The following is a 23,968-nucleotide window of genomic DNA, read 5'->3' as shown; positions in this document are numbered from 1 at the left end:
TTATTAATTATCTTTTATTCAGCCCAATGTCAATATTTCCCGGTATTAGGGCGCACATGTGACATATTAGCTGAATAAAGGGTAACTGGTGGTCTCTTACCCAGCCAATATACACCTCTTATAACTCCTGTTACCCCTTATAATTCCGTTAAATTGCTGCTACAACGCTCTTAAGTAGTTATGTGAACTTAAGGCTGCCTAATTTGTGCCCATTTAAGAGTTATAAAAGCTAAAAAGACGCTTATACAGCTCTTATGCAGCTTTTATATTCCAGCTTCAAGCGTATTCGTACTTCATTATGCGGCTGCTATACAACTAATCTGTGCTACTTGGGAATCTTCTGTAAGTTTGGATTTGTCTGGGTTCAAATAAATATTTAATTGAGGCTCCCATACAACAAACGTGTTTTTTTTTGAGTCCGACTCGCACTTGGCCGGTTTTTTCTTCTATTAAACATATTTTGCTAAGGAACTAATACTTATAGATACACGTCATCATCTTCCTCGCGTTGTCCCGACAATTTGCCACGGCTCTTGGGAGCCTGGGGTCCGCTTGGCAACTAATCCCAGGAATTGGCGTAGGCACTAGTTTTTACGAAATGACACAAGTGAATTACACGTGAAAGAAGTTATTCAAGTAAATTGGGAGCTTTTGGTCTATAGTTGGATAGTTTATCGTTCATTCTTAGATCCATATGCTTTATAGTAGTTTATAGCTTTAATTGTTCTGAAAATTACACTGCGTTCAGCAGCGCTGTAATTATGTAGCTTAGTTAAGTTAGGTACATAAGTTAAGTACCTTTTTCAATGCTCATTTTGCTCAATAGTTATGTTTCCAATCTTCCAAAACGAACCCTACTCCTCGCTCCCCAATCATAATCGACGGAGCATTAGTATTACCTCTAATCACTTGCGGCATTATAGACGCATCAATCACTCTCAACCCCGAGACTCCATACACTCTGAGCCTGGGGTCCACCACTGCTGTAGGATCTTCAGCTGGACCCATTTTACAAGACCCCACAGGATGGTAAGGACTAGACGTATAAGACCTCGCCAAACACTCGAAGTACGCGTCAGTCCCCCAAGAGAAGTGCTGGCATGCTTGCAGAGGGGTCCTAACGAAGTGAGCACCTCTGGATCTAAAAGCATAACTACTTTCCAAAGACAATACCTCTTTCACACCTCTTATCAGCACTTCTAAATCGCGCGGATCAGTCAAATAACCAGACCAAATCAATGGATGTCCGTAAGGATCACTCGCGTTGAGGAGCAACCGACCTCTACTCTTTGGAACAAGGTTCATGACTCTAGGAATTACTCCATCATAGAACGCAGTTGGGAAGATAGTTAAACTATCATAAACAGTCGGTTCTCTTATATATTCTTCCCAGTTTACACTGTCTACCTGGACTTGGATGTCGGGAGCCGGCAAGCCGAATTGTGTTACATAAAAAGACACGCTGTTCACCGGACCATTCCCGGATAGAGGGCCTCTTTTCACTTCCATCTCTTTGTAGTCATATATATCCTGAATAATCTCATCCTGGCTGACAGTGGTAGCGGTTTCATTTGGAAATGCTACGATAATACCGTTAAAAGTAACGTGATCGTGAAGATTTTCCCCGACTGGTAAATCGGCAATCACTGGTATATGCAGATCTTCTAAATGCTCTCTAGGGCCGATTCCAGAAAGCATTAGTAGTTGTGGAGAATTTATAGATCCACCGCTGACGATGACTTCTTTAGTTGCATAGGCTGTGTATATCTGACCGTCTTTTATGTATTGAACACCTGAAGCTCTTTTATTTTCATCAAAAAGTATTTTGATAACTTCGGCTTCTGTTCTGATGCTTAGGTTATGCCGCTTATATCTGATCGGCTTGATGAACTCCCTGTTGGTGGAAGCTCTCTGACCCTCCTCGGAGATGGCTTGAGCCTGCATGGTTCCGTATTGAATGGCGGCATTGTAGTCATTCAAAGGCAGCCCCCTCTCGACGAAGGCCTCGGTGATCATAATGGAAGGGTCGTCCACGTAGGGGAATCGGGATACAGCCTGTTCTCCTTTGACGCCATGGTATATTCGATTTAGCCCTTCTATATTCCGATTCCTTTCAGATTTCTTGAAATATGGTAATACCTGGGTAACAGAAAAAAATCCATAGCTCAAGGGGCAAGGGGAAACTGATTTTTTGTACCTTCACTTGATAATGAAATCTTGTGAGTCAATTTAACCTAGTTCAACTAGACTTATAATGCAGATGACAATACACAATAACAAGATGGCCGGCTCCCTGACACTGCGGGGTTGCGTAATGCATCGCAGCCATAATGTGATATGTAGTGTTTAGTTTTTTAAAGTTTAGTTATAAAATATATTTTTATATAATATGTATGCTAGTTTTAAGGTATTTATGTATGGGCCATTAGTTGCCTGAAATGAAGATTTTCATTTCATTTCATTTCATTTCAATACAGTTGACAAAAACTTAGTGTGTGTTTGGCAGAAACATAATTTAAAGGCCCCTGTACGCAATGGGCCAGCGTGGGCCATTCTGGGGGACGCATTTAGGTATGCGTTAGAGGGAGCAAGTGATATTACTATCTCATTCTACCGCATGGCTGCGTCCCTTGGACTGGCCGGCGATGGCCCATTGTGTACAGGGGCCTTAATAGATGATGAACTCATCATCAGACAATTGTCTTAAAATATCTACTTAATACTGTTAAACAGATTTATAATATTATCTGTTGTGTGGGCAATCATGTCATGCCATAATTGCACGATATTTTATAACAAAATAGTACGTGTATGTCATATGTAAACAAGTTGTGTGTGCGTGTGTGTGTGTGTGTGTGTGTGTGTGTGTGTGTTCTGACCTCATCGTAACTCCATCCTGTGTTGCCGCGCCGCGCCCAGCCGTCGTAGTCCAGCCTGTTCCCGCGGATATACACGAACGAGTTGATGGAGCTCGTGCCGCCCATCATTTTACCCCTGAAACAGGATACCAGTATGTTAGTCGTCCTTAGTAGTCGTTCCAAATTATAATCTGCTTAAAGGCAAATTGTCTAGTAGACCATGATCAACATCAGGTTTCTTGAAGCCTAGGAGACCTACTACAAGGATTAGAAGTCAAACTGCGGTCTAACAATTATGCATACGACACTCTTCTATGTAGAGATCCTGGTCTATATCATGATCTTGGCAAGGGAATCGGAGGGATGGAAAACATGTAAAGAGTAAATGTGAATGGGAAATAAAAAACCAGTGAAATCCCAACTGGCCTGGTTGGGCACCTCTTACTCTCACCTGTAAGACGGCGAACGTTGAGGAAGTTCATGACTGTTCACCGAATTTATCTAGGAATTTGGACTATATAGCTTATAGGAGACGTATGAGATATAGTAATTATTCTCACTGTTGGTTCTGAAAGGCCAGGCAGGCGACGTGGCTGGGCATAGTCTTGTACTGCCACTACTACCATCTATGTTGTACTTGAGGAGCGCTGTTGAGAGCACCAGCACCGATGTGATATCAGGTTCTTCTGTCTCGTTGTGTAGTAACAGAAGAGTGAGAGAAGGCTAACCTCGGCCATCTGCACTGTTGGTTCTCAAAGGCCAGGCAGGCGACGTGGCTGGGCATTGTCTTGTACTGCCAATCGATGTTGGAACTCAGTAGTGATGTGGACAGCGCTGGCACTGATGTGATATCAGGTTCCTCTGGACCAGCTTCTAAGAGTAGCACCTGAATGTATGGTAAAAACTTTAAGTTCTTATATTTTAAGCAAATTATATTAACCAGACCGCTAGCATGGGTTGTGTTCTCGCGACTCCAGACTAGCAATGTACAAATTGCAGAACATTCCCAAGAAGAGGAACTGTTCTCGAGAATGTTCTCAGAACTATTCTGCAACATGGAAATTATTGTTTAAACTTTGTCGTAGTACCTTATTTATATAACAATGTCAATTACTATTGTAGTGTGTGCTACGCCTTACCCTCACACGTAACATAGCCTAGACTATATAAGCTTGTACCCATGTTATTCTAGACATTATAGACCTATACTCCAACCAAATAGTTTCATTTAACGTCCAACACTACATGGCGACCCTACCAGTGCGGCCTTGTGCTGCACTGGCGGCGCGCCGCGCCAGCCAGTACACGTCGGGAAGAAAAGTAAAACTTTAAAATAAGTGATAAGGACATATTTGTGTGAAAAATACTATAATTAACAAAAACTATACATCCACAGTGAATGAGTTTGGCGGACTGCTAGAACTTTATTTTTTATTGGTGTTATTAAAATTAGTGACTACGGACGCATTAAATAGTAAGAAAAAAAAGTGATCGCTATGGACTTACATCAAAACACGTGAGAAAGTAAACCACTATTAGTGATCTTCAGTGAAAATTTCTAACTAGTTACAATTTTGACGAGAAGAACGTGACTTAATAATATATGGACTCAATAAAATAAAAATACAATCAATTTAATAAGCGCGAAGCATTAACGATGGTTGCAGCAGGGAGTTGATGGTGTCCTTAGCCTAGGATGATGCCAGGAGGACCAGAGACGCGTTTGATAGGTGTTGATTGGTAGATTGGTTGCGCCATGTGAAAAACAATAAAGTGACATTGTGAAGTGCCGTGCAAAAGGGACATTTAATTACCTATTATATTTGCTAATTCCTTTTTTGTTTTCAGTAGTTAATATCAATTGTTTTTTAGCCTTGTGTTGAATTTTATATTAGGTATATTAGAAGTCCGTATGTTAATTTTTAATGTCACGATAGGATAAATAACTGTTGTGGTAAGTAAGTATTAGGTATAACTATGCCGTATGATGACGAAACAATATGTGGTTAAAAGATTGGTCTAGATTTTTTATAAAACAAAACTTAATTATCTATCTATTTTTCATTACAGACTTGTTCATTTTAATTATATACCTATATTGCATTGAATTTTATTCAATTTCATATTATAGTTAGTTACGTGACATACTTTTATCCCTTACAAATATGGCACGAGGCGGCGGCGAGTGCATTCCTTATAGGGAATGGCATGCGGCGTCTGTCATTACATCTCAAATTTCGTAGTCTTTGTACACTTATTTAGAGCATTCAAGTTATTGTAATCAAATTAAATTTAAACAGTTAGTATTTAGTAGTAAGTAACGCCTACCTAAAATATTTCGGTTTCAGATTTAAAAATATAATAGTATGCCACAATATGTTCCGAATTTTAACCATATACAATTAATGCTTAGTTTTCATTAGATAGATATAAATTACATTTATTTTTACTTCGAATTTGAAATAATTTTTTAATGATAGTGATTATTATTGTTTACACATATTTTTTACACGGATTTGACATAAATAACAAACAAATATGGACTTTATATTAATGGATATGACTTTTAAAATAAATTGACTAGTGGTATTATAAATAACAATATTGAATTGTGTAAGGAACAGGTTTTGCGGGTATTCGGTATGTTTAAAGTAAAGATTGATGTTGGATTTTAGGGGTTGAATTTTAAGGGTTGTCAATATGTTTGAGACTGTGTGTCTATGGAAAGTTCTAAAGAATTAGTTAGGTTTTTGATCGTTGTATGAGTGAGATGGAATTAGTTTGTTATAAGAAAAGTGCGTTAGGAAAGTGATTGGGAAAACTAAAACAGATAAGTTTTTCAAAGGACGATTAGCCTGATCAACTAACAGTTGCTGAAAATCTTATATGTTGAAGTTTTCATGGTGTTGTGTTATGCGATTGGTTTTTGGATGTTTTTGTATGAGAGGAATGTATTAAAAAATTAATAATAATATGCCTATCGCATCTTCGGTGGCCCGAGAGGCGGCCTTGAGCGATATGGTATAGCAAGGGTACGCCAGGATACAAGGCTTGGATGTCTGACCATGATTCGGTCGAGTATCAATTGTGGAGACTCCTTGGACACGTGGAAGGTTATGATGTAAGGAAGTGTTAAAAGAACTGCCTGAATGTGAATATGAATATATGTATGTGTGCGCGCGCGTAAAAATAAAATATCCTTGTATCCTGAGCAAATAAATAAAATGTATAATAAGGTCGGCCGACCAGGTAAGTAAATGCGCTGTGTACCCTTGCCAGAGTTGCACGCTTTAGATGCACATCTTAGAAAATTGTGGTGTATTAATTAAATGATTATTATGTAAGATGACGTATGTAAAAGGAGAAATATAATATATAAAGTTAAATAAAAAGGGATTTCACAAAATATGCGCGTTGAATTGTCCAAATATAAGAAACAATAAGGTACCTACCAATAAAAGAGAATAACTAACATGTTCGTATGTCTTCATACATAACTTTCAAGGACAAGACTAAAATCATAAAAAAATAAATCTTATGCAAGATGTATTTTGTAAGTTTTTTATTGTTAGTAGTATGTGTATTATCAAATAGTATTAAACTTTTTTTTTTTAGTAAAAAAAAATTAGTTCGTCATCAATACGAGCATACATTGGTTATACTCGTATAGTAGATTGTTAACACTTGCTACGTATTGTGTATTAATTGTATATTTCTTAGTAATGAATTATGGAATGTTTATTTTTAAGGTGTATGCTTGTGTGTGTTTCCTTTTACTGTGTTTTTTTTTCTCTTTATACAAAATGTAGATAGGTTATTTTGTATTGTATGGTTCGGTAGGTATATTAAATTGTTTAATAATTCAATTTTCAGTTGTCATTACTGACTTATAATAATTTTATAATATTTTTTTATTATGTAATCATAACATAAGTAACATAACACATTTTTCTTGTTTTGAGGGTGAAAAATTGATGATTTCAGATTGTTTAAAATATCTTTGTAATTTTATTCATTTCTTAAACTTAACTTTTCTTCGAAAATTATAATTTTTATATTTCCGATTTTGTGTATTTCAATTCTTAAGTTTTTAGATATGTATTTAATATATAAAAAAAATAGTATCTAAAGATACAATTTTTTTTCTCCAAGAGGGAAGGTGTAGTGTGTGCTACGCCTTACCCTCACAAGTAACATACCGTAAACCGGGGTTACTTTGATCAATTTTAGAGTTTGGCACCATTTTTTGACGATCCTAATATACGTAAAAATATGAAATAAAAATATAATAATCGGTTTTTTCTCTTCTTTCCGCCTGCCAAATAAAAAAAAATGAGGACTTATATTTTTTTCATAAATAAATAAAAACAACGCGATCAAAGTTATATTGAGAATGGGGTTACTTTGAAACCACTAATTTTTTTGCTGACAATCTAAAGTAGACCCGCTAAAAAGCCCGTAAAAAATAAAAAAATAAAAATCGGTTAAGTATTTTTTAAGTTATTTATATTTTTAAGGTGTGGGGTTACTTTGATAACATACCAAATGATACAAATTAATAACTTGAAGCGCTTATTACATTATCTACTATAAATAACGTAGGATTTTAACTTATTATCTCACTTAGCAACTGATTTTTGAATTGCAAGCTTTAAGGTTTCAGTAAATTTGGTATGTGCACTCGGGTTTTTGATATGTTGCCTTTATACTTATTGTATGTTCTATAAAAAAATTGTATGCTTTCGACGCGGCACGAATAGATCTTGTGCCCGCCACTAGGTGTGGCGTGCTCATTGAGTTGTTCTTCTTGGTATTTTTTGTAGTCTCGTTACCCGATATTTTTTTGTAATCTCTGGCATTGTTTCTATAAAAAAAACAATGCATATTTATTAATAGTAGAATTAATTAATACCATGGTGGGCTGGTGGCCTTACGCACGTATAATAAAACACCTAAAGCAAAGACGCAGTATTAAATATCGCCAATTTCCACCCAGAAAGTTAATACCATACAATAGAAACGGGTAAAAGAATGTTTAAAATCAGATGAGCAGTTCCGGAGATCAACATTTACATACAAATTTATAATTCTACAACCTCTACCTCTTCCACTGACTCAGACGATACATATTTATTATTGAAAAAGATACATAAAAAAATCGTAGGTTGCCAAAACAATTCATGGTGTTACTTTAATATTTTGATCAATTTCACCACGTATAAGTGATCAAAGACACCCCGACTCATGGATTCCCCGGCTATGTGCACATGTGTAGGTTGTCGAATTCAGGTATTTTTTTATAAACTCACGAATAAACACTGATTAATCTAAGACACTATAAAATTACATGTATTTAATTATTGACACAAATACAGTTAAAGTTTTTCAACCAATAAAACCAGAAAGAAATGCGTATCCGCCATTAATATTTTTTTTCAAGACGAAATAATAATATTACACTCACATCCGGTTACTGGGCGATGAAGCAACTACCAGTGTTGCCAATAAAGAAAAAAATACTGCGAAGTTATTTTCCAACTCGTCAAAACAAGCACTTTAGTAGCGGAGGGAAGTCGTTATCAAAGTCGACCCGCAAGTCAAAGTAACCCCGGTTTACTAGCCTAGACTATATAAGCTTGTACCCATGTTATTCTAGACATTATAGACCTATACTCCAACCAAATAGTTTCATTTAACGTCCAACACTACACTATAATTACTTCAATAGACATGCATTTTACTGTCCGTTGATAAGATGATAATTGATAACTGGAGTAAACTGGAGTGCAGCTCAGAAAAAAAAAATATTATAAGGACTACACCTAAACTATCGTGAATATTCATGGTATAAACTACGTAAATAAATTCTCGTTCTCGAGAACATAATCATAATCATAATCGTTTATTGCCAACCATGGTACATTTATGTTGTTACAGATTATTGAAGTGTCACATGGACCCTGACAGGGCATAGCACGTATTCTTAAGAGCGCTATTACATTTCGGCGTTGAGCGAGTTTAGGTATTTAACGCGCTGCGGCAGGCCGTGCGAGCTCAGTATGCCGATCCCTTCTACCACACTCGCACTACAATGATGGATTAAACATTCTTGATCCTTCGCGAAGCATATTGAAATCAACCATAACAACACTAACTGTACTTAACTTTTAAAGTTCTAAAACTGTTATTTGGTAAGTACGAAAATACTAAATGCAGTGCAAATGTACATAGGGGCTGTTCATAAATTACGTCATCTATTTTTGACCCCCCCCCCCACCCCTCAAATCATCCAAAAATCAAGCTTCGGATGAATCTGTTTCCTCCTACGTTATGTTACCATCATCCGATGTCCAGACCCCCCCCCCCCCCCCACTCCTCCCATTTGAAACGACGTAATTTATGAATAGCCCCATACTCGTACTTATGAAGGTATATTACTCGAAAGAAATTATAGGTACCTACTCGCTTATTTACATGTTTCGTCATTGCATTTGGTACCTATAGGTTGTAAAGTTTGTATCAACGAGGGTTTAAAAACGAACTGGTACTGAGGATCTGATGATGATTAAGGTGGTCACGGATACCAATCAACCATGTAGTAACATGATTAGGCTCGTTTGATTCGTCTCAACAAGATCTTTGACACTGAAGATACACAGGGTCTGATGATGGAGCTGGAAGGTGGCCACGGGTACCAGTCTATCATGTAACTAAACAACTTCGTGTTTGGGCTCGTTTGATTCGTCTCAACAAGATCTTTGACACAAGACAGTACTCAGGGTCTCATGATGGAGCTGGAAGGTACCATTACCAATCAACCATGCAACTAAACCACATCGTGTTTAGGATCGTTTGATTCGTCTCAACAAGATCTTTGACACTAGGTGATACTCAGAGTCTGATGATGGAGCTGGAAGGTGGTCACCGGTACCAATCAACCATGCAACTAAACCACTTCGTGTTTAGGCTCGTTTTATTCGTTTCAACAAGATCTTTGACACAAGATAGTACTCAGGGTCTGATGTTGGAGCCGGAAGGTGGTCACCGGTACCAATCAACCATGCAACTAAACCACTTCGTGTTTAGGCACGTTTTATTCATCTCAACAAGATCTTTGACACAAGGTAGTACTCAGGGTCTGATGATGGAGCGCGAAGGTGGCGACGGGTACCTGTCTATCAGCTCCATCATCAGACCCTGAGTAGTATCTTGTGTCAAACATCTTATTGCGACGAATCAAACGAGCCCAAACACGAAGTGGTTCAGTTACATGGTAGACTGGTACCCGTGGCCACAGTCCAGCTCCATCATCAGACCCTGAGTACTAACTTGTGTCAAAGATCTTGTTGCGACGAATCGAACGAAGCCAAACACGAAGTGGTGTAGTTGCATGGTTGATTGGTACCGGTGACCACCTTCCGGATCCATCATCATACCCTCTGTACTACCTTGTGTCAAAGATCTTGTTGCGACAAATCAAACGAGCCCAAACACGAAGTGGTTCAGTTACATGGTAGACTGGTACCCGTGGCCACAGTCCAGCTCCATCATCAGACCCTGAGTACTAACTTGTGTCAAAGATCTTGTTGCGACGAATCGAACGAAGCCAAACACGAAGTGGTTTAGTTGCATGGTTGATTGGTACCGGTCATCAACTTCCGGATCCATCATCAGACCCTCAGTACTACCTTGTGTCAAAGATCTTGTTGCGACAAATCACACGAGCCCAAACACGAAGTGGTTCAGTTACATGGTAGACTGGTACCCGTGGCCACCTTCCAGCTCCATCATTAGATCCTGAGTACTATCTTGTGTCCAAGGTCTTGTTGAGACGAATCCAACGAGCCTAAACACGAAGTGGTTTAGTTGCATGGTTGATTGGTACCGGTGACCACCTTCCGGCTCCAACATCAGACCCTGAGTACTATCTGTGTCAAAGATCTTATAGAAACGAATAAAACGAGCCTAAACACGAAGTGGTTTAGTGGCATGGTTGATTGGTACCGGTGACCACCTGCCGGCTCCATCATCAGACCCTGAGTACTATCTTGTGTCAAAGATCTTGTTGAGACGAATCAAACGAGCCTAAACACGAAGTGGTTTAGTTGCATGGTTGATTGGTACCGGTGACCACCTTCCGGCTCCATCATCAGACCCTGAGTATTATCTTGTGCCAAAGATCTTGTTGAGACGAATCAAACGAGCCCAAACACGAAGTGGTTTAGTTGCATGGTTGATTGGTACCGGTGACCACCTTCCGGCTCCATCATCAGACCCTGAGTACTATCTTAAGTCAAAGATCTTGTTGAGACGAATAAAACGAGCCTAAACACGAAGTGGTTTAGTTGCATTGTTGATTGGTACTGGTGACCACCTTCCGGCTCCATCATCAGACCCTGAGTACTATCTTAAGTCAAAGATCTTGTTGAGCCGAATCAAACGAGCCCAAACACGAAGTGGTTCAGTTACATGGTAGACTGGTACCCGTGGCCACAGTCCAGCTCCATCATCAGACCCTGAGTACTAACTTGTGTCAAAGATCTTGTTGCGACGAATCGAACGAAGCCAAACACGAAGTGGTTTAGTTGCATGGTTGATTGGTACCGGTCACCACCTTCCGGATCCATCATCAGACCCTCAGTACTACCTTGTGTCAAAGATCTTGTTGCGACAAATCAAACGAGCCCAAACACGAAGTGGTGCAGTTACATGGTAGACTGGTACCCGTGGCCACCTTCCAGCTCCATCATCAGATCCTGAGTACTATCTTGTGTCCAAGGTCTTGTTGAGACGAATCAAACGAGCCTAAACACGAAGTGGTTTAGTTGCATGGTTGATTGGTACCGGTGACCACCTTCCGGCTCCAACATCAGACCCTGAGTACTATCTGTGTCAAAGATCTTATAGAAACGAATAAAACGAGCCTAAACACGAAGTGGTTTAGTGGCATGGTTGATTGGTACCGGTGACCACCTGCCGGCTCCATCATCAGACCCTGAGTACTATCTTGTGTCAAAGATCTTGTTGAGACGAATCAAACGAGCCTAAACACGAAGTGGTTTAGTTGCATGGTTGATTGGTACCGGTGACCACCTTCCGGCTCCATCATCAGACCCTGAGTATTATCTTGTGCCAAAGATCTTGTTGAGACGAATCAAACGAGCCCAAACACGAAGTGGTTTAGTTGCATGGTTGATTGGTACCGGTGACCACCTTCCGGCTCCATCATCAGACCCTGAGTACTATCTTAAGTCAAAGATCTTGTTGAGACGAATAAAACGAGCCTAAACACGAAGTGGTTTAGTTGCATTGTTGATTGGTACTGGTGACCACCTTCCGGCTCCATCATCAGACCCTGAGTACTATCTTAAGTCAAAGATCTTGTTGAGCCGAATCAAACGAGCCCAAACACGAAGTGGTTTAGTTGCATGGTTGATTGGTACCGGTGACCACCTTCCGGCTCCATCATCAGACCCTGAGTACTATCTTGTGTCAAAGATCTTGTTGAGATGAATAAAACGAGCCTAAACACGAAGTGGTTTAGTTGCATGGTTGATTGGTACCGGTGACCACCTTCCGGCTCCATCATCAGACCCTGAGTACTATCTTGAGTCAAATAAATACATATAGAATGTCAGGTCGTTTCAAATATTTTTAATCCTGTCCGGTAGTTTATTAAACTGTACCATTATAAATTATAATACTATAAAAACAGTGCTAGGATCAAAGTCTCTCGTTGCGGTTTACACGCACACAGTATAGCGTTTTACACGGCGCCCGCCGCACACAATGATAAAAAACCTCGTCGTCGCCGTTGAAAATGTGCGGAGCCGACCGACACCCGTCCTGCCTCTACAAGCTCTGCCGCGGCACTGAGCTGGCGCAGCGCGCGTCATCGGTAATATAGAGTAGTTTTCAAAAAATTGCCAAAAAATTATAGTAGAATTTCATAAACACTAATGTATACCAACAGTATAAGCAAACGTTGCAGATTGCTTGAGTATGAAAATGACTTCGATATTAAGTAGATTTTCGTAGGAATTGACACTTGATTCGGAGAGAAAATCGAGTTCGTTTTACTTTGATTTTCTCTTTCTCAAAGGTATGTAGGAAAAATATAGTTTGATATGCCTAAAGTACAGGGTATTAGTAATACAAAATAGCCAGGTTCAGCAGAGTAAAATTCTCAACATTTCCAAATAAGAGCTCGCCATTCAGTGCTTCACGGGGTTTTTCGGAAACGACCATCAGAAAAAAAATCATTACTAATTTAATAAGTCCTTTTTCTAATATTTACAACGATATTTATAAAGATAAGAAGACGCTTTTACTGGAACAAGTACTCATTGTTTCTAATAATGAGCGCAAAGTCCTGAATTTCGTCGACTAGTATCATCAATTTTGCATTATTTCGACTTTTCTTGTAAGAGCACTCTTAAAAAGTTCTTAAAACTAATGCAATGGGGCAGTAACAATTTTGCCATTATAGATGTTGATCTTCCAGGAACTCTGCAACAGAGTAGTATGCTTTCTGAATTAAAAGCGTTTTTAACTTTGTAGAAAATAAGTTGTTAGTTGTGATATTTCGTATATTTATCGGTATTTGGTTATATAATTATTATTATTGAGCTGTAATATGGGCCTTTTTTGTATATATTTAGTATCGGTTCTGGCGGGATGAGTTTATCATTCCGACGAACGCTATTATAGAATTTAAATAGATGGAGGTTGTTTCTGACAAAAGTGGCTATTTCTAGGATATATAAAGAGGGTAAAGTTAAAAATTTGAAGTTTATGTAGTGTGGTTTGCAGCTAACGTTTTGCGGTATGTTTGGAAGTATGCGGATACATTTTTCCTGCATTAAAAATATGTCATGTGCGTCGGTGCTATTTCCCCATAGCATGACACCATAGCGTAACCAAGCTTGAGCGTATGCGTGATAAGCAGAGAGAGCACATTCTATATGAGTGTTGGCCTTTAGTATGCTTAATGCAAAGAGGAAAGAGGATAGTTTTGTTTTGACTTTGGCTACATGATTTTTCCAGTCAAGGTGTGAATCGATTGTGAATCCGAGTAAGGTGGCGTCTGTCTTTTCGTTGATTTTGATCTCCTGTAGCAGTGGTTTTAAGTCGATAGAATTTTTTTGGTATGGTCTAAATTGTATTATGTGTGTTTTATTCGTATTTATTATTAGGTTATGGTCTTGTAGCCATTCGGAAAATCTACTAAATGTTTCTTTAATGACGGTGAAATTGTTAGAGTTATTGGGATGGCCAAACAGCAGCGAAATGTCGTCAGCGAATAGTACACACTTTTGGTTGGTAATCTTAGGGAGGTCATTAATGTACACTAAAAATAGCACACATCCCAAGACGCTTCCCTGTGGGATGGAGCTGTTGACAGTCACCGTTTTTGATCGCGACGTTTGCAGTAGTTGTCCGGAGTCTTCCTGGAGGTGTTTAATTTCCACGCACTGTTTTCTATCTTTCAGGTAAGATTTAATCCAATTGTAAGCGTTTCCGCGGATTACCAATTGCGTACAGCTTATTTAATAAGATTGGATGCGAGACTCTGTCGTAAGCTTTTGACATGATGTCCAACATTAACCCGATAGCGTAATTTCTATTTTTGAGACAATCTAGTATGTTTTGAATATAGTTGTATACAGCTAATGTGGTGGAGTGTTTCTTACGGAATCCAAACTGATTTTTATCTAGAAGTTGAAATTTCTCTAAGAAAGAGTAAATACGGTCGGCCATGCATTTTTCATATATCTTAGAGAGTGTGGGTAGGAGGGCTATTGGTCTGTAGTCTGAGAGGTTATTTTGTTTCCCCCCTTTTTTAAGTATTGGCTTGACAATTGCGATTTTCAGTTTGTCCGGGAAACAACAGTTATCAAAAGACTGGTTTATGAGTGTCGTAATTGGTGGTGCTAGTTCGTCACTGCAAGTTTTAATTAGGACGCTGGGGATTTCATCAATTCCTCTCGTGTATTTATTCGGAAAGTTCTTGATGATTTTCTTTACCTCAAGTTCCGTGACAGGTTGGAGATAAATAGAGTTTACAGAAGGGGCGGGACTCGGGCGGCCCCGAGGTTTCTTCTCTAAACATTCTCAGAAGTTACCGAGAGTTCTCGTAAGTGCATTGCTACTCCAGACATTTTGCGCGACTTCAAATATAGACTTGCGCGCGAGAACGCAACTATGCTAGCCAGTCAGGTAAGTATATAGTATAGACGGTATAGTAACAATTTTATCTCTAAAATGTCCAAATTGACTTAAGAGGCTATCTGCCCACTAATGGCACTACTAATAATTTTACTTTACCGTCTAAACCAGGGCTCTCCGGCCCGCGAAGCGTTCCAATCCGGCCCGCGGGAGCCAGGCTCCAGGTGTTCAGCCCTAACAGCACCAACCAGATACAAATCCCCCCCCACCCCTCCAAAAAAAGTTTGGAGACCCCTGGTCTAAACTATAAAACTGGCCAAGTGCGAGTCGGACTAGCGCACGAAGGGTTCCATTCCATTCCATTACACAAAAATCGGCAAAAAAAAACACGTTTGTTGTATGGGAGCCCCACTTAAATATTTATTATATTCTGTTTTTATAGCGGCAACAGAAATACATCATCTGTGAAAATTTCAGCTGCCTAGCTATCACGGTTCATGAGATACAGCCTAGTGACAGACAGACAGGCGGTCGCACGGACGGACAGACGGACAGCGGAGTCTATAGGGTCCCGTTTTTACCCTTTGGGTACCCTAAAAAACTAAACCTTATTCGAGAAAGATACAGGTGACATAATAGTTTGTAATTTATTACAAACCTAAAATGTAAACTGTACAAGTAACTCATGTCACATTTCACTTTCTCGAGTCAAATAGGGGTTCCGATGCTCAGTTATTCAAGGTATGTCAGGTCAGGTGTAACCAACCTTGTAAAAACATACAGTAATTATGTATTTTCTAACCGGTATACATAACAAGGCTGCGGTAATGAGCAATCAAATAAGTTGCTATCGGAAAATGGCTGTTCTGTCTGTCCATTACAGTTATTTATGTTTCGGGACTGTTGTATATGAAACTCTTTAAGGGTTCCATATCCGTAGTCAAGACAAGGAACCCTTATAGTTCTGTGTGCATTATGTGGTACAAGGTGGCCTAGTTTTTTGGTACCTACTTACATATAAGATTGTATTGAAATTTTTCGAACAGATATTGCATTGCTGAAATTTATTAAATAATCTCTATATCTTTAAAATAATTACTAATCTGAGAAATAATTTCATTTCTAGACTTTCAATAAAATTAATCCAAAAAAAAAGTAAAAATAAAGTAATTGTCTTTGTTTATGTTACTTTACATTAATTGTAAACTACGAATATGTGAGGTGTGCAATAAAGAGTATAGTATTGTATTGTAAAACCGACTTCAAAAAGGATTAAATAATATATTAAATAAATAATATAAATATTATAGGACATTCTTACACAGATTAACTAAGTCCAACAGTAAGCTCAAGAAGGCTTGTGTTGTGGGTACTCAGACAACGATATATGTATATAATATATAAATACTTAAATACATAGGAAAACAACCATGACTCAGGAACAAATATCTATGTCATCACACAAATAAATGCCCTTACTGGGATTCGAACCCAGGACCATCGGCTTCACAGGCAGGGTCACTAACCACTAGGCCAGACCGGTCGTCAATATTACTCCGTTTTATATGCCCTAAGCAACTGAAACGTATTCTGAAGTCTTTTCATTCTTAGGAGTAAAATCACCTACTTTATACTCCTTGATGGGATTTTTTTTTAATGAGCAAGAACAAAAATTAATAGTCCCTACGGAACCATTCAAGAAATAAATTGCCACTTTTCGCATTTTGAATATACCTATTCCAAAAACTGGATCGACAAAAAAAATCTATTTGATCATAGAATCTTGGTCACAAAATTTCACGAGAAACGATTACATTTTGCGACCTTAGAGGATGTTCGGACGTATATACGAAAGCAAAATGCCCGAATTAAAACAGAGACCTTCGCTAACGTTATTAACGGTCAATTAGATGCTCTTGGCCAATTATTTTGCGTGATTTATCGCCGCTCAATTAAATCCATATTCATTATTTACCAATTAACCATTATTTTGTTCAATGAACAACGTTTTAGAACACTAATGAATAACCCGGAGGTTACAAAAATCCCTTCTTCAACGAATAGCGTGCGATTTTATGTGATTTCTGGCTAAGCAGGAGCAACGAATTCAATCGTTCGATGAAATGCCGCAATGTATTACAAATCGCATTCGACTACTCAGCAGCATGGAAAGGCTGTGGAAACGTAGTAGGTACATGCCATGTGGATCTATACAGGGTGTCCCTAGCCATTGGACAAAGCCGAAATGTACATATGCATTAGGGTATTTAGAACCAGTATACAAAGTATCACAACAATCGGTGTAGCGGTTACGAAGAAATTAACAAATTACATTTTTTTTACTTTGGAGCAACCTGTATGTGTTAGTAGCTCCTGAGGTAAAAATAGTATGAAACCTTCTTCGACCGTTTTGATTATCTTTTTTATTTATGACATTAATAAGATTCTGACTTTTGATAAATGTCATCATTGCTGCACATTTTCAAACAAATTGTCAAAAGCACTGCCAATTATTAATACAGTATGTTTCTTTTTGTTGTTGATTATTGGAAATAACTTTTGTTTGATAAAATATTTTTTTAGGTTTACCCTTGAATTGCCGACAGACATTTCATCGAATGTTATTTCGAAGACAACGTTTCAAGTATTTTCATTTCATCGACAAGTTATTGCGTCGAAGAATCGATACTAGTAAATTTAAATCGGGGACTTTTAATTGGTACTTGAGTTATTTTGTATATAGTTTATATCGTAGTATTTCTTTACGGGTTTTCTTATTTCATTTTGGATTGTATTTCATGAAATTTATTACGCGCAAAAGATTTCAATTTGTAATATTTCGTTATCGAAACTAAACGCAATCACGTCAGTCGTCTCACTCTGCGCGATTATAGCTATGTGCTCTAATTTTGAACACATAATTTTACAAGGCTGCATTTTCATTTTGGCCAAATTATAAATAGGTTGGTAACAATAATTTTACTTACTAAGCCATTTCTGTGTAGGGCCGCAGTTCTAACCTAACCTAAACCTACTTTGAAAGCCGTTAGTTTCTGTGTGGGATCGCAGTTCTAACCTAACCTAAACCTACTTTGAAAGCCGTTTGTTTCTGTGTGGGGTCGCAGTTCTAACCTAACCTGAACCTACTTTGAAAGCCGTTTGTTTCTGTATAGGGTCGCAGTTCTAACCTAACCTAAACCTACTTTGAAAGCCGTTTGTTTCTGTATGGGGTGATGGGGTCGCAGTTCTAACCTAACCTAAACCTACTTTGAAAGCCGTTCGTTTCTGTGTGGGGTCGCAATTCTAACCTAACCTAAACCTACTTTAAAAGCCGTTCGTTTCTGTGTGGGGTCGCAGTTCTAACCTAACCTAATCCGACTTTGATAGCCGTTCATTTCTGTGTGGGGTCGCGGTTCTAACCTAACCTAAATCTAAAATTCTTACAACAGAAAAATGTATTAATGTGTAGTACGACTACGAGAGTACGACGTACGACATATAAGAATGTATTAAAGTAATACGTCGAACAAATGAATTGCAATGTTTAGTACTTGTGCCAATTAAAATAATTTGAAACGAGCTAGCGATCAAGTAATATTCGTTGAATAGTATTTCTACGCAGTAAGAAAAATTGAAATAAATAGTATATGAAACAAAATAACGCCAAACAATATTATTAGTACTAACGTTTCGATGAATCGTTGTCTATGAAATAATATTCGATGAAAAGTTTGTCGGCAAAATAAGAACTTCTGTTCTAATTAAAAAAATATTACCGTTAGAGCATTTCTTAGAAGTAACCCTACGTGGGATTTCAGGGTTTGCCCAATGGCTAAGGTCACGTTGTATAAAGAAACATTTCAGAGCAAAGTAATATAAGTAAGCACCGGGTGTGGCCGTAGACCGGGGTGACTTTGGAAAATTTGGGGTTACTTTGATAGATTTAAAACGGCAATAGAATTACCATTATTCATTATACTGAAAATGTTCCTGTAACTAGTTAGATTACTATATATTCATATTCACCTACTGTAAAAAATCTCGCATAAATATATATTATGGCTTAAAAACTAGAATATTAAAGTCGCCCCTGCATTTGAAAGTCACCCCGGCCAATAGTATGTTAAACATTGAACATTGCAAATGTCCGTTGGCACAATGTCCGCTTACCATCAGACGGGTCGGGTCGTCCGTACCATCACCGTAATATAAAATCTTTAGGTTTAAGTACCTTCCACTCTTCGATTGCACTGAGCCTGTTAGCGACCACGCATCCCGCTGAGCCAGCGCCTACCACGACGAAGTCGTAGGTTTCTGAAACGAGAATAAAATAAATTCTTCATGTGGCATGTTTAAGAGGGAGCTGGAAGAAAAAAATTCAAGTTTTTGTTTTGTTAGAAAACTTCTAGGTACTTATACAAATCTGTCAATATATGTATGGCCGGAATTAGACACATTAGGTATGTTTTTTTATGCGACGTCGGTGGCAAACAAGCATACGACTACAGGGGTGTTACGTGCGCGTTGCCAACCTTTTAAAACGTGTATATCATTTTTTTAAGAAGCCCATACTGTAGCCCCTCGAGAAAACCTCTGCTCATGAGCCTCCTCATTCCACAGCCGGAGCATCCGCGGGAAATAAATCCTCTTAAACCGCAGTGCGCGACCATTTAGGTATTTTAGGTTCTAGGGTGTCAGGACGAACACCCTGCCGACGGCGAGTGGTGCAGTGATAGGAAGCGGTCGTTGGCATCATGTCAAACAGTCTTCAGAGCACTGCCCATTGTACAAGTGGTAGAACACACACAAGGAGGCAAACTCTTTCCTTATTAGACTTAAGGGTTCAATATCGCTTGTGAGTTTGGGATCATCGTCAATTCGTTCGACTGAGTCGAAGAGTCCAGGTGTTCCTGCCCAAAGATGACAGCAGTACTCCATATGGGGTGTGACTTGCGATTAAATAGTACCTAATAGTCTTTACCCTGGAGAAAAGTAACGCCTCGCTTCTTGCGCACCGAGTTTCATGGATGCCAGCGCAGCCCCTTCCAGGTGGCCACTGAATTGACACAGCGGATCCCAATACTCCTATTGTATTATATGTAGGTATAAGAAGATCTACCTGAACATAACCTTAGTTATAGTAGAGTCGAGTAACAAGCCTACCTGCATCCACTGCCTCAGGGGCATGGTCCGGCGCTGAACCAAACAGCTTCACCAGCAAGTCGAGATACATCAACGCAAAAGGGGTACACGCAGTGAGATTCGTGTACGCCGGGCACAGCTCGTACAGGTTAGGCGGCTGCCACACGTTCACCATGGTTCTATGATAAGAATGAAAATAAATGTAATTTGTGACGTTTTCAGGAAAAGAGTACTTCTTCTTCTTCTTCTTCCTCGGTCCCTCATTGCTGAGGATCGCGACCATAGATGCTCCGTCTCCATAGTGTGCGGTCATAAGCCATATGGGTCACGCACTGCGTGTTGCCGCCAACCATCCACTTCACAGCATAAGATCATCTCGTGGGTGCTCTTCCTCGCGCACGCTTGCCATCCATTTGACCCAAGATAATCTGACTTTCTAGCTAGATCATGCTTTTTAGACAGGAGTACAGTCAGCGCCAAAAGTAAAGGATCAAATTACGCTTTAAAGTCTCTGTAACAGGTCGGTACTTTTGAATGCAAACGATAAATCTAATTTCTATAAATCTAAAGGTCACTGGGGTCCCAGCGCGCATAAGTTGTTCGCAGAAATCGCGAAGCGTCTGGTTGACGTAACTGGTGACCGAAGAGCTGGCGGCAACCTCGCACAACGTATCAGCATTGCGATACAGCGAGGAAATGTCGCCAGCATCCTTGGTACAATACCTCAGGGGCCTATTTTAGATTTAAGCTAGTTATTAATTTCGTTTAGTAGTATCACTGTATACAGGGTGAAATTTAATTCACTGGCCAAATTGAAACAACCGAAAGAACTCGAAAAAATATTAAACACGTGTTTTTTCTTTTAATACCGCTCAGTACATTTTTTTCGAAATAACTCATCATCAAGTTGTCCTAAAAACCTCGTACGTTATGGTGAACCGACAACTACCCACTACACCCGCTTCTCTCTTATCAGTTAAGGTCATTGACACCCCGCCCCTCCCGCTGTTTGCAATCGCGTCACCAATTATGAACCCTATTGCAGCGAGATTACCTACATAAGTTGCTAATTTTTCCTTTCATACTTTAACGGGCTTAGAACCGTCAAAATGCAAAGGCAACCCATTTTTAATCTAAAATGTTATTTCTGACTAATGATTATTAACAAAACGTCCGTGGCTTAAAAATAATGAGTAAAAACTAGGTCAGGAATCTTTGCATTCAGGCGTATTTAAAAAATTGAATCAACTTACGTACATTTGATTAAAAATCGACGCAATTAACGGAAGTCCCACGAGATGGTACTCTTGGATTCAATCATTGTCTGCGAAGGCGTGGAACGGATTCCATTTCGTATAATCTTTGTGCACCACGTAAACACTCACCACTTAATAAATAACACCGTACCACTTCGTAATATTCCCGGTTCGAAAACATTTTTTTTAACCTTAGTACGCGCGCGATTATTATTTTAAGGTTGGCGAGTGACGAGTGACTAATCATTTACCGTTATGTTTACCGCTAGCGCGGAATGGTTTAGTTTAGACTACCCTCGAAATTGATAAACCTGCCTACCATCGCCAACACTAACTGGGTGGACCCTATTGCAACGATTATAAGGTTTAGTGAAGGTCAGATAAGGGTTTTGCTGATGTTGTTGTTAAAACCTACTATTAGGTTTGTTTACATTTGTGGTAATAGGGTGACCACGACTCGTGGAAAATATTTAAAAATTGAAAAATGAAAATTAAAAAAAAATGTACTCTTTTTTTCGCTAAATAGATTCCTTAAGTGTAACCTAGTGCCGGGAATGAATATGGCCAGTGATTTAAATTTCACCCTGTATATATTGTATGTAAATAAATTTTTTTTTCATCTCTATTTGAAAAAGTATACCAGGTTGGCAGATAGGTACTTTTGGAGCGTTGTCTCATCCCGTACTATTGATGCTGATTGTACAAGATTTTACGACTTGAATGTTCTTGATTTGACTGTTCAACATTGATTGGGTCGATTTCTAACTAAGGTAAACGTACTGGTGCTCGACGCGGTCCCAGTACATGTCATCTTGAAACTTAAGTCATTGTCAATAGAGGTGACAGCAAGGTGTCATCTATTGGGCATTAGCATGTCGAGCACTAGTACGTTTACCTTACGGGAAATAACTAAGTATAGGACGCTCTACTTTGTTTTCGTTAGTGTCAAGTGTCAGTAGGTATCAAGTGTGTGTAGAAAAAACCGGACAAGTGCGAGTCGGACTCGCCCACCGAGAGTTCCGTACTTCTTAGTATTTGTTGTTATAGCGGCAACAGAAATACATCATCTGTGAAAATTTCAACTGTCTAGCTATCACGGTTCGTGAGATACAGCCTGGTGACAAGAGAATCCACGGACGGACGGACGGACAGCGGAGTCTTAGTAATAGGGTCCCGTTTTACCCTTTGGGTACGGCACCCTAAAAACAGCATATTTTAGAGACGTATGTTCTTAACTTCGCCTTGCCTGGTTTGGTCCCACTTCGCGGCGCTGCGCGGTCAGGCGTTACCAAATAAATTATAAAATTGTTAATTAATACTTAAACCATGTAACGCTATTAATTATATTCCACCGTTTAATGTTCATTTTACAATTTTAGTGTATTTTACACGTAATTAACGTACGCGAAGTTATTTATTACATTTTTTGTAATCTAGATAACCACATCCTTAATTAATGTAATTTTCATACCGGATATTGGAATTGTATATTAATATTTTAACCACTTCTGTGTCTGATTATGCTGAAACTATTACACTTGTTAAATTCGGAATGTCGGAGATAAATTTTAAAGCTTAATTATACTGTTTTATAAATTAATAATGTGTAAAATAAAAATCATGGAAGTTTAAAACTTTAAATCAGTGTTTGGCGTCCATTACTGGTGCTCGACGCGGTCCCAGTACATGCCATCTTGAAACTTAAGTCATTGTCAATAGAGGTGACAGCAGGAAGTCATCTATTGGGCATTAGCATGTCGAGCACTATTACAGTCAGCCAAGAAAGTGGTCTACCACTTTTCGACTCTATCATCTGATTGATAGAGTCGAAAAGTGGTAGACCACTTTCTTGGCTGACCGTACCACCACCTTATGTACCTATTATAATATCTACTTGTATGATCAAGTTTTTTTTTACACCAAATAAACAATTAGGGCTTATATTTCTATTCTATTTCTATTTAAATTACCTGGATATGTGAGCGGCAGGAGTGTTTAAGGCGTGTGCGCTGCCGTGACAGCCGAGCGCACTCTGGTGGTTACACAAAGCAGGATTCACTATTAAAGGGACGGGACGGATAACCTTGTATTGCTACATAATCATAATACTTAGGTCACACTGAAACTTCCTAAAATCTCTAAAACTGTAGTAGATTAAAAGGGCATTTCTATTTAAAGTTGTACCCCCAACTTGCATTTTAGATTTTGGAATTTTTTTATTTTTTCGACTCAGAATCACGAGCTCTTTCGATACTTTGACGACCGGTCTGGCCTAGGGTTGTAAAAAAACCGTTTTTTTTCTGGAGTACGTTTTTTTTTCAAAAGTATGAAAACTCAAAATTTGCAAGGCAGTTAATACTTTTATACGGTTGTTTTACTTGTTTTAGACTTTATGTTAACCATTAAACCAATTTAATTTAACAACTTTGATTAATAACAACATAAATGAAATCTGTAGTGGTAGTTATCGCAATTTACTGTTGGCAACACCAACGCCTCTCGTCGCCGCATCGGGGAATTCAGGAATCAAAACCGTTATTGTGG

General features: G+C 38.7%; 1 protein-coding gene across 1 annotated transcript; it reads right to left on the bottom strand.

Moving 5' to 3' along the window:
- Positions 1–792: 792 nt before the first annotated feature.
- On the bottom strand, positions 793–20,343 carry LOC134801869 (glucose dehydrogenase [FAD, quinone]-like). Its single transcript, XM_063774519.1, has 5 exons — positions 20,190–20,343; positions 19,258–19,340; positions 3,587–3,744; positions 2,880–2,994; positions 793–2,139 (listed from the first exon to the last, which is right to left on the bottom strand). Exons 1-5 carry the CDS (start codon positions 20,341–20,343, stop codon positions 820–822), a joined length of 1,830 nt encoding a protein of 609 aa, XP_063630589.1. The 3' UTR covers positions 793–819.
- Positions 20,344–23,968: the final 3,625 nt, after the last annotated feature.

This window comes from Cydia splendana, chromosome 2 (assembly GCF_910591565.1).
Source record: "Cydia splendana chromosome 2, ilCydSple1.2, whole genome shotgun sequence".
NCBI lineage: Eukaryota > Metazoa > Arthropoda > Insecta > Lepidoptera > Tortricidae > Cydia > Cydia splendana.
Note: the sequence above shows the minus strand (reverse complement) of the source record. Positions and strands in the feature narration are given on the sequence as shown.

Bases quoted from the DNA above. Each gene is read 5' to 3' on its own strand.
- LOC134801869 (XM_063774519.1), bottom strand. From the start codon at position 20,343: ATGGTGAACGTGTGGCAGCCGCCTAACCTGTACGAGCTGTGCCCGGCG. The intron at 19,341-20,189 runs GTAGGCTTGTTA...TTCTCGTTTCAG, and splicing joins CCCTGAGGCAGTGGATGCAG to AAACCTACGACTTCGTCGTG. The intron at 2,140-2,879 runs GTCAGAACACAC...TCTGTTACCCAG, and splicing joins CAGGATGGAGTTACGATGAG to GTATTACCATATTTCAAGAA.